The following is a 15,153-nucleotide window of genomic DNA, read 5'->3' as shown; positions in this document are numbered from 1 at the left end:
AATCGAGTTCAAAAATAAGATGCTTAGTGATTGTCAGAAGCTTGGTCCTGTCTCTATCACAAGTTCCGATCAAAATGTTTCATAGTCTAATTTCAATCTGAATACGAGCTTTGAAACACCAAAATATGCAGAGTTTGATAATTATTATATTCTGGTGGATCAGACAAGAGATGGGGGAGAAAAAAGTGTTCGGTGGATTATACTTCTGGTGGATTGTACTTGTAATCACTAAAAGATGGGAAAGAAAAGAAGATCTACAACCATGTTTTGATTTTGGTTTACTAAGTAAACATAGAAATTCCTGATTTATAATCTAACTAAGGTATAACCCGTGCGCGTAGGTCACGGAAATTTCTAATGTTACGGGCTTATCGTCAAATACTTCAGTTATATACAGATATTAAAAATATAGAAGAATAGTAATGGAGATTATATTGGTTGTTTGAAAAAAAAAAGAGATAGAGAGAGAAATGTGAAAGAAGAAATAGAAGGTAAGGGGATAGAGAGGGAAGGAGGGTGAGATTTTATTAAATGCGGGTAGTTACTTTGACTTTTACACCTTTATCCTTTAAAGACTCTTTTAAAGGTCATGATTTACAGACTAAGATTTATAAATGAAAGTTATGACACGACACCTAAACTTATGACTCTTTTAAAGGTCACGGATTTCTCCAATAAATATATTATGAGATAGTAATAAAAATAAATTAAAAATTTTAATTGTAATTAAATTAATTTTGAAGATTTTATTGGGTTGTTTGAAGAAAGAAGATGAAAGAGAAAAAATCGTGTGAATTGAAATTTTAAGGTAGGAGAGAGAAACATAGTTATAGAATTTATAGGAAGTGGTTAGTTATTTGATTTATAAGAGTATATAAGATCCTCTAAAAAGAGAGGTCAAGATTTACTCAAACTATATGAACGCCCGAGATTTATAGGTATGTTTTGATTTGGAGGGCGATTTGGGAAATACAGAAATTATCGGGGTACAAAGGTTTAAGGCGGGAACAAACATTTTTTTGAACCTTTTGTTTCCTCTAAACACTTAAACCAGTTTCTGCCCTCTTCTTCCTCTCTCATTTCCACTTCATCCGGCCACCTCCAACATAAAATTCCGCAATGTCCACAACAAATTCCGGCGACACTTTGAAGACAACACTTCTTCCTCTCATCTTCCTTTTTTTATATTTTCTCTTTCTCTTTTGTTTTTTCTCTTCTCTTTCTTCATATTTCCGGCGAAGGGGCCCTGATTTCCAGAAAAAACCATATCTCGTCTGGTCGTCTGGTTTCCGAAAGAAACCAGCTCGATTTCATCTGAAAATCAAAAGTCCGCCGAAGGGGTTCCTCCCCGCCGGAGCTAGAGAGAGAGAGAGAGAGAGAGAGAGAGAGAGAGAGAGAGAGAGAGAGAGAGAGAGAGAGAGAGAGAGAGAGAGAGAGAGAGAGAGAGAGAGAGAGAGAGAGAGAGAGAGAGAGAGAGAGAAGAGAGATAAAGGGAGGGATAGACTCATGCAACAACAGTCTAGACTCATGCAGCAGTAGTCTAGACTCATGCAGTCAACCGATTTTTTTACTTGTGAATAAGACATATAACAAGATGTCTATTATTGAAATTGATATTACTAAATTCTTCCACACATACTATTTTAATAAGTCAATCTCTGGATACAACATAAACTACCATACACTTTTAATAAGTCAATTTCAAAGAACAACTTGAAAAAAAAATACATGTAATACAATCAAAGATATATCAATGATTCGTATGGTAGTATCAAATAATAACAATTTCAAGCCAAAAGAGTTGATCCAATAGATTTCCGTGAGTGTTCAACCTACAATTTTAAAGTCATAAACTTACATCATATATTTACAAACACACGATATAAAAAGAACTACAAATGAATTTAGATGATGCTGTCATGTGAAAAATATCCACTAAACAAGGATGTGCATCACTATAATTTGATCTTTATTAATTACATCATCTTTAACACTAGCTAAGATTATTGAGGAATAAGTTATTATTAAGGAACAAGCTATATATAACACCGATACATTTATATTCACTTGTTGGGCATTGAGGACTATTAACAAATACATCTTTCTCCATAATTTTTTTTTGTCATCATTAGATTAACAGTATCCATATTGTGAAATGATTTCCACCTGTAGCGGCAAGCACTCAAACTTCAAGATTATAATAATAGTTCTGGAGATAGTAATACAAAATATTTTGTATTTCATAAGCAAGACATTGAATGTTCGCTCTTCACAATAACACTCTAACAACTAATTACAATAACATGATTTTGTTAGAGATTACCAATGAAGAAATGTTACTCTAACAGTATCACTATTCCAGGATTTTGAAATAACTATTGTTGAGATAATTAACTAGTCGGTCGAGCTTTTACGCGGATGGCCTATTGATCATGAATTTACGACTATATCGATCGTTCATATTACCACTAATAGTACGTCATAGAATAATGATGATTACCAACCCATGAAACTAATTATCTCTAAACTTATACCTTGAAGTTGTTGAGACTTCCATCGTAAGGTAACCTTATGATCCATAGTAATTGCCCGAACACTGTCTCATAGTAAGGTAACCTTATATCCCATAATAAAACAAACCTCAACAAACAAGAACAATACTTCCATTAATTGAGGGCTATTAACAAACACACAACGAACATTGTTAAACAAAGTAACAAATGCATAAGATTAAGATAAAACCCTCACCAAAGTTGACAAATCAACAACAAGTAAGATGAATTTGACATACAAAAATAGACAAACAACCAAAACATAAGATAAAACAATGTAATCATGAAGTTGAAATAAGCTAAAACCCGAGCAAGATGAAAAATACCTAAATCAATAAAAAATCCTATACAAAACCAAACAAACAACGCATAATATGAAACAAATTAACAATGAAGATGAAATTTGCCAAAACCTAGCCAAGATGAACTTACTTCAACAATTATAAAAGCCCTAGCCGAGCAAAAGTTTCCCAAAGTTTTCGGTTAAGAACAAGAAGAGATTTGAGAGTCAAACCCTTAAAAAGTGGAAAGATTCAAAATACTTCAAGATTTACACTCAATTACAATGATTTCATCCAAAAAATTCGAACAAGAAATGGTTGAATGGATTAGAGATGAAAATTTCGAACAAGGTTTGTAGAGAAAGAATTCCCTATTCTTGGTTTCTATCTTGTTTGCTTTGGTAAATTCGGAGTCTAGACTTTCTAGACTCCAATATATATAAGAGGGCAATTTTGGCCTAAAATGCAAAAATTAGGTCATTTGAGAGGTTTTGAAGAAACTTGGGTCATTCCAACAAAATCTCCTTGGTCAAAAGTCATTCCACCCAATTTCCCATTAAAGTTGAGCCAATATTGAGAGGAGATTATTGGGATGAGACCCGAGACCTAGATAAATACTTTTTGTAAGATAAATAAGTATGTAATCACATAATCACCCCATTTCATCTCTTTTATCTAAACCAATTGAAACCCCCTGTATCTTGCAGGGTCTATGTAAAGATAAGTTCATACCCAACTACTCAAAAGTGAAAGATAGTGTCGAGATATCCACAATCCAAATAGTCTAGGGTAAACTTTAATTTGGCCCCCCAATTTGAGACAAACTAGAAAATTTGACCCCAATAATTGTATAGGGTCCAATCTAGCCACCACAACAATTTAGCCTGGGAGACATTCAACTAAAGAATTAAAAGCATTTGTTTGATCTCTATCTCACTCTCTCCTTGTTACCAAGCTTTTGATTACCCAAGTTGGTATTATTACCAGCTTTAGTGAGTTTTGGTGGTTTGTAGATTTATTTAGTGAAATAGAACATCCATTTTAGTGAAACATATATGTTCAATGAAGAAGATTTGTTCAGTCCCGATCTTTGACTAGAAAGAGAGAAAAAAAGAAGATGATGGTTGATGAAGATGGTGGTAGAATAGAGAGATTGAAAAGAAAGTTTTTTATTTTCCTTTTGAATTAATGTTGTTGGTAGGCCGTAGGCGGAGCCGGGTGGTCAGCCAACCGACAACTTTTTCCATGAAAGAGAAAATAGAAATCAAGGAAGTAAACCTTTTAAAATTAATAATAGAAAAAAGAAAAAAAATATATTGATCGTTAAGTTTGATTAACAAAATCATAGCCTTGGAATCATAATTGAGATACGTGACAAATATAAGAGCTAAATCTTTACGTCAGTAACAAATTAGAAGCCAAATAGGAATTAACCCAGTATTTTCATAATTGAGCCCTTCCAACAATATATAGATGCAGATTAGTTTAAGGATATATTTGGATAAAAAAGGTGGTACTGTTTTGTCTTGTACAATGAATGTTGCAAAAAAATAAAAGCAAAATAATGTGGAACTGTCTTTTCTTTCTTGTACCCATCTCCACAATATTACATGGTAACAGTTTCTGAATATTTAAGTGTTCCTCAACTGGTAGAGTACTCTATTCCTAAATGTAATGTTGACATAAAAATGTCCTTACAATTTGTTCAGTTGGTCCCATCACCACCCCAAAATAGAGCCAGACATAGGTGGTGGACCAAAAATAAGTGCCTTGTGTCTAAATAGAATTCAGTTTCTTTTGAAAAATGATTTTATGTCCGACTACTCTCCGAGCCGAATTTCAGACAAAGCAAATAGTCGAACAGAATTAAGAGAGATACATCTATAGCTTGCCCAACTACGTACCTCGATCAAGAATGAGGATAGGCAACATACTATCATGGTGGTGTTCTTTAGACTAATCAAAATCTATTAGTATATGTTAAGTTTATGGTCACCTAACTCAAAACCAATTGGTAATGAGTGGAGAAGATCTATATTTATATTATTGGTTGCTAGTTACTCCTTCTATCATGTGGATCTATTCCCACACTATACAAATTCTAAAAGGGGATGACAATTATCTAATTTTATTCATGCTAAAAACTAAAGGGTATACAAAAATTATCCAAATCGCCCACTCAATCCAATTGGGTGATAAGAACGACGGTTTGAACTTGAACGACATCAGAACACTATGGTGATTATGGATGGAAGGCAACGAAAAAAGGAGGCTGGTTGAAGAGTAAAAAGAATGTTGCTAATTTAGTTATGTCCACAACTCGTTTACTTGGAGAAGATGAAAATGGTGATAGGTGAAGGAGAAGATGGCGGTGTTTGATGAAGGAGAATATGAAGACGGTGATGATGGTATTCGGTGAAGGAGAGATGGAGATGACGGTGATAGTGGTGGTCGGTGACACTACAATATAGGCCTACGGAGTAGCACTTACAACATTAGTTATCACGACCCGGAGCCGTTACAAATAAATGTTTCTAACGGTTTTTAACATATTTGTAACGGCCCTGGCAGTTGCAAATGTACCAGTGTCTTTTTGTAGTTTGAAGGAGGAAAAGACGGTGATGGTGTTTAGTGAAGGAGAAGACGAAGATGATGTTGGTGGTGATCAGTTAAGAAAAAACATGAAAATGGTGATGATAATGCATTGATGCTAGGTGAAGGAGAAGACGGAGATGGTTGTGGTTGATTAAGGAAAACACGAAGACGGTCATGACGATGCATTGATGCTCGGTGAAGGAGAAGATGAAAATAATAGTGGCGGTGGCAGTACAAAGTGGTGATCGATTGTGAAGTAGAACATGAGTTTGAGTTGAAAGTGATGACATAAATTGCTCACAACAATAAAAAAAAAAAAGTGATGACATAAAAAGTGTATTATTGTCAAATGTCACATGTACAAGTGACAACACCACTAAACTGATATCTACATGAATAATGCGGGTCAACGGTCAAATGTCACATGTACAAGTGACAACACCATTTAACTGATATCCATATGAATAATGAGAGTCAACTCCTAACATATTTTTATTTTAGAGTCTCATTCTCTATATCGCTAGATAATTAGGTAATGTGAAATTATTCGAGATGTTTGTCATCCTAGAGACAAGCAGGATGACCCTCATCCTCTGTATCTTGGCACTTTATCCCTTGGAGAGATCGTTTTGACTACAAAATTTTGTCTAACCGTTATTTTGGAGGAGCAATTTCACTAAAAAGCAAGGGCTGACCTATACGAATATCTATATTAGGAGGCTGTGTTGTGGATGGAACAGCCAGGGTTAGTTCTCAAATAATTATATTAGAAGGCAATATTTGACAAAGAAAGTAGTGCGACTCAGTTGGTATTGACCTTGGATGTGTGCGTATTAGGACACGAATTTGAATCCCTCCATCCCCATTATTTTGTTCCTTATTTTTCTTTTCTTTTACCTTTTTCATTTCTTTTCCAGATTTTTCATTTACAGGCTAGCCAGGGCTGGGTGTGGATCCTGGTTCCGCCCCTACTAAAAAAGGATAATCGATCATGATTTACCAACATACATTAAGCATATTTGAAGAGGTTTTGACAAACTGCGGCAAGAGAGTGTTCAAAATTTACCTTTGGGATGTTAGTTTACATGAAGTTAAAGTAATATTAAACAAAAATCAGTGAGATGTGTGATCCCTAATTATTTACTTATACATCAGCGAATAAGATTGATTGCGACATTGAACGTATTGGTTGTGATCACTGAAATGTTAGGAAAAATAACCTAATTAACTTGTTCAGGCATATGAATTTGCCGAGGATCCAAGCCTTCGCGGGTAAGAAGTCACATCTTCACTCCGCTCAACTCACTTATGCATTTGTAGTTCATAGCTGGGCACCGCCGAACACTAGTGAAGTGTGCTTCCCGTGGGTACCACGTATCTTATCTTGCTTAAAGCTTATTTAATTCAACAAAAGTAATAAAAACTTTTGGCATTAAAAGATATTTTGGGCTGCTAATTATGCCAAAAAATACTACCAATTCGGCAACAAAACCACTCATTCCCGGAAATGCATGCGAAAGTAAAAGTAGAGACACCAAGATTATTTAACGTGGCAAAAAGCCCTTCCAAGATAGAAGGTAAAAAATCACGGGACTTAGTCCAGAAATTTCCACTACGATTAAATAATGGGATACACAATTCTTCACCAAACCTATCGTGGATAAACTAATTGTTCAAGATGTGTAGAAACACTCTTGGATAACAATTCTTCCCTAAACAAATAGAGGATTAACAACTCTTCGAAATGTGTGGAAACACTCTTGGATCAACTCTTCCCTAAATAAATGGAGGATTAACCAATTCTTCCCTAAACCACTAGGGGATTAACCAATTCATCACCAAACATATGGTGGATAAACCAAACAAGAAAGGGGATACAAAGATTTCTTACTACCATTAGGATTTGAACAAATCCTAGATTACCACAAAGCTTGAAGAAGTTCCACACAAACTAAATTGTTTCACAAGATTAATAATCTTCTTTTCTTCAAACCAATATTCTTCTCTTTCAATCTCTCTTGAAAGAACCACTTCAGAAATCTCTCTTTCTCTGACCTCTCTCTGTTCTCATCTCTCTGATCTTAATCTCTCTCTAATCTATGAGGATATCATCTGAAAGGATTCACTGGTAACTCTCCCAACTGGGAGGATACTTTCTGACTTGAAAGTATGAATAATTTCTTCCCTTTCATTCCCTATTTAAAAAGATAAATAGGGAGGTTTACCAATAGAAATAGGAATTCCTTTTTAGGCTTGAAAAAATAGAAGTTTATATTTTTTCCCCAAACAAGGAATAAGGGAAATCCTATTCTAACTAGGAGTCCTTTTATTTTAAGGAGGGACCCTAACAAGAAAGACCTCTCCAGAAATTTCGCCTCTTGGTAGTGAGTTTTGGTGGGAGATTTGGAATTCATCTATATAATAAGGGAGGACGGTATCTTTCCGACTTTCCCCATCCTCCCAGTGACTAAGATTTGTTCTCTCATGTTTGTTTCTAATGGTTAGGATTTACTCTATCAAAGTTAGAGGATTCAGATTTGATTACAAATCAACCAAGAGTTGAGATTATAAGAAAGAGCATCTTTTTAAAGATCCCGTGTTTCGTGGAGAAGATTTAAAGGCACTCGTATAATTGTTGTACGCGCCCCATTTACATACATATGCATCCCTTAAAACTTTAGCCTTTGAAAGGCGCCTATGACTGCAATGTGACGCGCATATAGATCGCCTCACGTGACGCATTTGATAGAAGTGTCCGGGTCCGGCGGAGATTAGTGTTGGTTTCAAACTTTGTTAGTGTCCAAGAGTCCAAGTTTAAATAAGGAATGGAAATTGTTAAGAGATGTGGTCCACAACAAACCATTTGGGTTCTACTGCATAAAGAAGAGCATGAATATTTCCACATGGTGAACATGGTTGCATTCAATTGTGTGGCAAATTTAATTGCATATATACATATATATACTTCAACCAATTTTGTCTCTTAAATGCATGGTCTAAAAATTAAGTGGAGATTACCGCTCATAAAACATAGACGTTCCACTTATTATTGAAACCCAACATTGAAATCGAAGTCTCGTAAACATAGACATTCCACTTACTATTGAAAACCAACATTGAATACTCTTCCATTTCAGTGTCAAATATGTTAAACAAACTAAGAAATTACATAAGAAGCAATTTAGTTTTTTTTTTTTTTTTTAACTTGGAACCGCTACACGCACTTACAATCTTAGTCAAAATTTGACACTGACAAAATATGTACGTTCATACATACTTATATTCGGGAACTTTCTGAAAAATAGTTGATGAAAGTGCACGGTGAAGATAATGTGTTAATTTATGAGTGAGAATTTGGCAAGTACAAATCTAAGTGAAATAAGTACTTTCCTAAGAGTTACTTTCTCATTACGTCAAAGAACTAGGTTTTTTGTGTCGATATCGTCAGGTATTGACCAATTAATTAATCAACTAATGATAGTACCAACCATTGTTGTTACTTCAAAGTTGAAAAACCACAAAGACTTATCCTAATCACTGAAAACCATGAACTAATTGAGTTGGTAAACTGGACATGTTTAGTAGTGGATCCCAGATGTGTTGATATTGAACATGTTTAGTCTTCCATCAATCTGTCTCTTATGTAGGAAATCATAAACGTCCAAGCTATGTTTATGGTGCATTTTTTTTGTCAGAGCAAGCAATCGATGTGAACAGCGATACGACCACATATACTAATAATTGGATCTACTAGAATTCATCTCTGGTAGATAAATAAAGAAGGGATAGAGTGTTACAATGCAATGCTTCAAGTATTAGCAGTTCTCGATATTGTCAGTGCTTTAGATACACCGATCAAAGTCTCACATGTGGAGGGTTTCCTTCTTGTAGAAGTCTCTACAATCTCACCTAAGGACCTCGACACTAATATGCTTGAACGTACACCTATAGCCCCAGAGAGAGCGATGTGAGGCTATCACGATCTTACACTCTTGACGACGAACTGCTATCGGCTCTGATACCGTCTGTAGTGGCCTAAGTCTTAGCAATTATCGATATTGTGCCCGTTTTTGATACTCAAACCTACCCCAATGTGTAAGAGATTTTTTTTTGGGCGACTCAACAAAGCCACGCAAAAGGCCTCGACACTTAATAAGATTGAGCAAACACATATAGTCCAGATTTCCTCGAGCGACGCGAGGCTATCACAACCCACCAACTTTGGTGACAAACCGTCTTCAACTTTCATACTATTTGAATGCCCCCTGCCTTTGCAGTTATCTGGACGTTTCTCCAAGTAATGTGAAACTATCACAAACCTACACCATTGGTGATGAATCATGCATGAGTCAGATACCATCTGTACGCCCCAAGTATTAGCAATTATAATAGATATCATATCCGCTTTTGACACCAAAGCCCAAGCGCAACAATTACAAAATTTAATTTTTGGCGTAGACTCAACGAACCCACCCAAAGACTTAGATACTAGTTAATTTTGAACGCACATATAATATAGGATGTGGACGCTTCCGCGAGCTGTGTGAGACTATCACAACTCAATGCCGCACCTCTTATTTTAATTTATTGAAACTTTTAGGAAGTAAAAAGCTAAATGGAAGTATGTGGCATACAATAGACATGTTAAAAAAAACAAGTCTAATTACTTCTATTTGGGTGAAATATCTTTGGTTTTCTCCATACAATAATGATAAAGACCATTACTCAACTAGTGGTTTTTAATCATTGGTTAAGAGATGGGGCCTAATAAGAAGCTATAGTATCAATTCAAATTAGAAGACCCATAATGATTTCCTAACCAAATTAACCCAAGGTCATGTAAAGGCTAAAGTTATATGATTTCCTTTGCCTCTCCATAAGAGGAAAAGGAGTAGGTCTCAAAATATTTTTCTTCTATTTCACACATTTCTATAATTTACAGTTATTATGTATATGCCGACGTCGTGGGCCAAAGTTCAATTTGGAATCGAAAATGAGCCTTTCATCCATTAGAAAAACTAAAATAGGCAAGAGGCCGAATGTTCAACTATGTTAGGGAAAGGATAACATTTGAACATTAGGATAATTCAAAGGGCCTCTTTTCCTCACATTCCCCAATTTTGCATTGAGTGAGGCGCCGACAACATTTCGATTCAAAGGGGAGCCTTTAAAATTACCCATGGACATATACCATCTCCGGTAAATCTATGACAATAGTTTATTGCAGTTAATAACATTTAGGATATTTCCAGTAGATGTAATGGAGTTTGAGTTTGATACTCAGAACAATTAATATGGAAATATGGAATAGCTCAGACTTGAGAGGCCCGATGGTAAGTCGTTCTCTACATCAAGTTATCTGAACAGATCGGTAGCGCCTACAACTATTAATTTTGGTGTACAAGATAGCTTGTTTTTGTAGTTAATTTGATCAAACAGTGTAAACCAGCAAGGCAGCAAAGTGGAAGTGACCTATAAAGTTCATCATACTCTTAAACTCCCAACTCCCCGAGATCTTTTCAACAAAAAAAAACTCCCCGAGATCATCTCAAGAGTCTCTCCAATTAATTTTTTTTTTGAAAAACTACTCTTAAAATCTATTTTGTGTCGCGAAATCGGTAACTAATCTTGATTAAGCAAAAAATAGGTGATTAGTCTAAAAATAGGCATAAAAAATGGGCCACCTTTAGAACTTCTGATAGTACATTTGAACGTTTTTCATGGGTTGCCGATACTCATAGGTACACAGTCCAACAATGACCCATTTTCTTTCAAATACAGAGAGTTGAAACTGTTCAATAGAGGAATTGATACTATTTCTAGGGTTTGCCAGTAATTTCATTATCTAAATCATTAATGAAAATAATACTTAAATTTATGGGTTAATTCCGTTTTGACTCTAATTTGTGACCAACTCACCGTTTTGGCCCCCATAAGTGTCCGGCAGTTCGATTTGACCTCAATTTTCTGTTTGCCCACAAATCTTTTTTTAGCTTCCCCATTTTACCCTCATGGCAATTCTGTAATTAAATTGTTCTTTTTTTTTATTTGTCCATCTCACCTAGCAATTTCCACATCACCTGTGTGCACTGTGCACCTAAGATATCGCCGGAGAAAGTCGGGCGGCTTACATCTTTTTCCGGTGACATCCATTTTTTTTTAATCTTCTTCTCCAACAATCTCCTCCACCTCCTTTCTCTCTCTTCATCTCTCTCTCTCTCTCTCTCTCTCTCTCTCCCTTTTCTTTTCTTTCTCCCCCCTCTTCTCTCTCTCCCCCTTTTCCTCAGATCCAGACAGTTTCCGGCGAAGGATTAATAAAAAAAAATGGAGGTCGCTGGAAAAAGATGCCGACCGTCGACTTTCTCCGGCGAAATTTTAGGTGGACACAGGTGATGTGAAGACTTTCTCCGACGATATCTTAGGTGGACACAAGTGATGTGGAAATTGCTAGGTGAGGTGGACAAATAAAAAGAAAAACAATTTAATTACAGAATTGCCACGAGGGTAAAATGGGGAAGCTAAAAAAAATTGGGGGCCAAACAGGAAATTGAGATCAAATCGATCTGCCAGACACTTATGGAGGCCAAAACGGTGAGTTGTTCACAAATTGAGGGCCAAAACGGAATTAACCCTAAATCTGTTCTCCTAGTTATTGAGTTTTAATTATGGAACATAGAGAAATCAAGAAAGTAAACCCAAAAAGTGAGTTAAGTTAATCAAATCAATCAAGAAAGATAAACCTTAGAAAAGAGAAAAGTATATTTCAAAACTAGTTAACTTCTACTAAGTCATCTCTTTGCAAGGAAGAATCCGTAAACCTAATTCTTTAACCTTCTTCAATTTCTTCATCTTCAGACATATACCCATTTCTCATTACCTGATCACAATCAAGTTCTCTTTTCATTTTCAATCATCATTAGTCCAAATAAATGGCTATTTTTTCTCATATCTTCACCATCTTCCTTCTCTTCTTCACCATTTCCCCTGAACTTACAGGTATTACCTCTAACCACATTTCAAGAAAAATGTAACCACATTTCAAGAAAAATGTTTAAGGTTTTTGTTTATTGGCTAAGTGGGTTGTATTTGTTATTCATTCTCTCTAAAATTTGAATTCTTCAAAAAACAAAACTTTTATCTTTATTATTTTGTTCTGTTTCAGAGTAGTCTAAATTATTGTTTATCTTTTTGTTTCATGGAAGTTGGATTTAACTTTGATTTGTTTCTCTTTTTTCATTTCCATGATGATATAGTTGAAGCATTCACCGGAACATACGGAATAAACTACGGTAAAATTGCCAATAATATCCCTCCACCCGAAAGAGTCGTGACACTTTTAAAAGAAGCTAAGATAGAAAACATTCGAATTTACGATGCAGATCACAATGTCCTACAAGCCTTAAAGAATTCAGGGATCGAAATTGTTATTGGAATTGGAAATGAGTTCTTGAAAGATATGAGTTTGTATGAAGATAGAGCTATAATGTGGGTAAAAGAAAACGTACAACCATATCTTCCCGATACACATATCCGTGGAATAGCTGTGGGTAACGAAGTTTTAGGTCGAGATAACGATGAAGAACTCTCTGGAGTTCTTCTTGGTGCAGTAAAGAACGTTTATAATGCCATTAACCGACTTGATTTAACTAATTTGATTCAGATTTCTAGTGCACATTCTCAAGGTGTTTTTGCTAATTCCTTCCCTCCATCATCTTGCGTTTTCAAAGATAGTGTTTTGCCATATATGAAACCACTCTTAGAGTTCTTCTCACAGATCGATACGCCTTTCTTCTTTAACGCTTACCCGTTTTTGGCTTATATCAGTGATCCAGAACATATAGACCTTAAATATGCTCTATTCGAAAAGAATCCTGGGATCTTTGATCAAAAGAGTAATCTCCATTATGATAATATGTTTGAAGCTCAGATTGATGCAGCTTATGCTGCTTTAGATGCTGCAGGATTCGATAAAATGGAAGTTATAGTGTCGGAAACTGGTTGGGCTTCTAACGGAGACGTTAATGAAGTTGGGGCGACTATTAAAAATGCAAGAACTTATAATCGTAATCTGCGAAAAAGGGTCATGCAAAACAAAGGAACTCCTTTAAGACCTATGATACCAGTAAAAGCTTACGTATTTGCTTTGTTTAATGAGAACATGAAACCGGGGCCAACCTCTGAGAGAAACTTCGGTTTGTTTAAAGCTGACGGGAGTATTTCATACGACATAGGATTCACCGGACTAAAACATTCATCTGCATCTACATCGGTTTTATCTTTCAAGGTATATAGTAAACTAACCTCATTTACTCTTTAGATATTTCGACAACTAAATGTGCTTCATACAGGATATATTTTCTTGACGTAAATGTTATAAGTGAGTTTGTTGATTAGATGAAATATTACACATCTTTCATGGGTCTATAGGTTCTCATTAACGGAAAAAAAAATTTAGGGCAAAAACTCGTATTAGCTGGTTGCAGAAGTGTACCTAGTTTTGATTTCAATTTGTTGTTTGACTATGTTTCCATATTAACAATTACTCTGAGGATTGTAACAGGACATGCAAGCTCGAAAGTCGTATACCATGGTATTCTTATTTTGTTACTCGCTGTTACTTGTCACTTTAGCACCAGGGTATGAATGAAATCGGGAGATCATAGGTCGTTTTTATTGATCTTTGCTTGTCCTACTGGAAATTGGCCATGACATCACTAAATTTTGTGATTTTCTTACAAATTTCTATTCATTGAGCACCATTCTTGTAAGTATTGTCACTAAAAAGAAAAGCATTGTAAATTGATGATTATATTACAATAAGTTGTTCAAGTTCTTTCTTACAACCCTTTTACCAAAACACCAAAAATTGTTTATAAGAAAGTTTTTATAGAGCTGATGGTCTGTCCGGCCCGAATCCTGGCAAGGGTGTGTCTCTAAATATGGCTCGGCCATGTACTCCTGCCGGGGTTCGGTTGGGCAGAGTATCAATTTCGAAAGTTTTATATCATACCGGTTTGTTATACTATATTAAGCCAAACGAGGCACCTCGAGTTTGCCTAGAGGCGCACCAAAACTGGTTCGAATTCATACAGGCTCTCTAAATTGTTGATTTGGACGGACAACCCTAGGTTTTATCCTAGGCTAGACACAGTGACCCGACTCAAAAATACTCGAGTGCCTTTGCCTCTAAAATCAAGGCGCTTGGGGCTGCCTATAGGAATAATACAGGTGTTATTCTTGTTTCAATTTTTCTGACTATCCTATTTCTTTAGGATTCCTAATCTATTGGTAAAACCAACAGAAGAAAGAAAGCAAGTAAATCCGAAACTTATTATGAATAGGATTCCAATTCTGTTTCCACTTGCTAATAAAATTCAACCAGTATTAGGTTTCTAATATTTGTATAAATAGGGGATGCCCCTCCCCTGTTCAATTAATCCATTCATTCACTTCTAGACAAGAAGAGAAAGAGAGACTAGAGCTAGAGAGATTCAAGAGAAGAAGAGAGAGATGGCTAATCGAATGAGAATTGTGTTTGGGTATTTGGTCCTTGTAGCAGCTCTGCTACAATTTGCAATTGGTAAGAGCAGTGGTAGTACAACACACACAGTTGGAGAAGACATGGGATGGACTATCCCTTCATCATCTGATTATTATTCTACTTGGGCTTCCTCCAAGAACTTTGTCGTCGGAGACACTCTACTATTCAACTTTCCAGGAGTCCA

At 35.6% G+C, this 15,153-nt stretch overlaps 1 protein-coding gene across 1 annotated transcript; it reads left to right on the top strand.

Annotated features, from left to right (window-relative positions):
• The first annotated feature begins 12,228 nt into the window (after nucleotides 1–12,228).
• LOC147550529 (glucan endo-1,3-beta-glucosidase 14-like) lies at nucleotides 12,229–14,271 on the top strand. The gene is made up of 3 exons (XM_086669463.1): nucleotides 12,229–12,424; nucleotides 12,682–13,712; nucleotides 13,989–14,271. Exons 1-3 carry the CDS (start codon nucleotides 12,358–12,360, stop codon nucleotides 14,073–14,075), a joined length of 1,185 nt encoding a protein of 394 aa, XP_086525589.1. The 5' UTR covers nucleotides 12,229–12,357; the 3' UTR covers nucleotides 14,076–14,271.
• The last annotated feature ends 882 nt before the right edge of the window (nucleotides 14,272–15,153 follow it).

This window comes from Eschscholzia californica, unplaced genomic scaffold (assembly GCF_041429995.1).
Source record: "Eschscholzia californica isolate CP2 unplaced genomic scaffold, dmEscCali1.0.p SCAF_3, whole genome shotgun sequence".
NCBI classification, from domain to species: Eukaryota; Viridiplantae; Streptophyta; class Magnoliopsida; order Ranunculales; family Papaveraceae; genus Eschscholzia; species Eschscholzia californica.
Note: the sequence above shows the minus strand (reverse complement) of the source record. Positions and strands in the feature narration are given on the sequence as shown.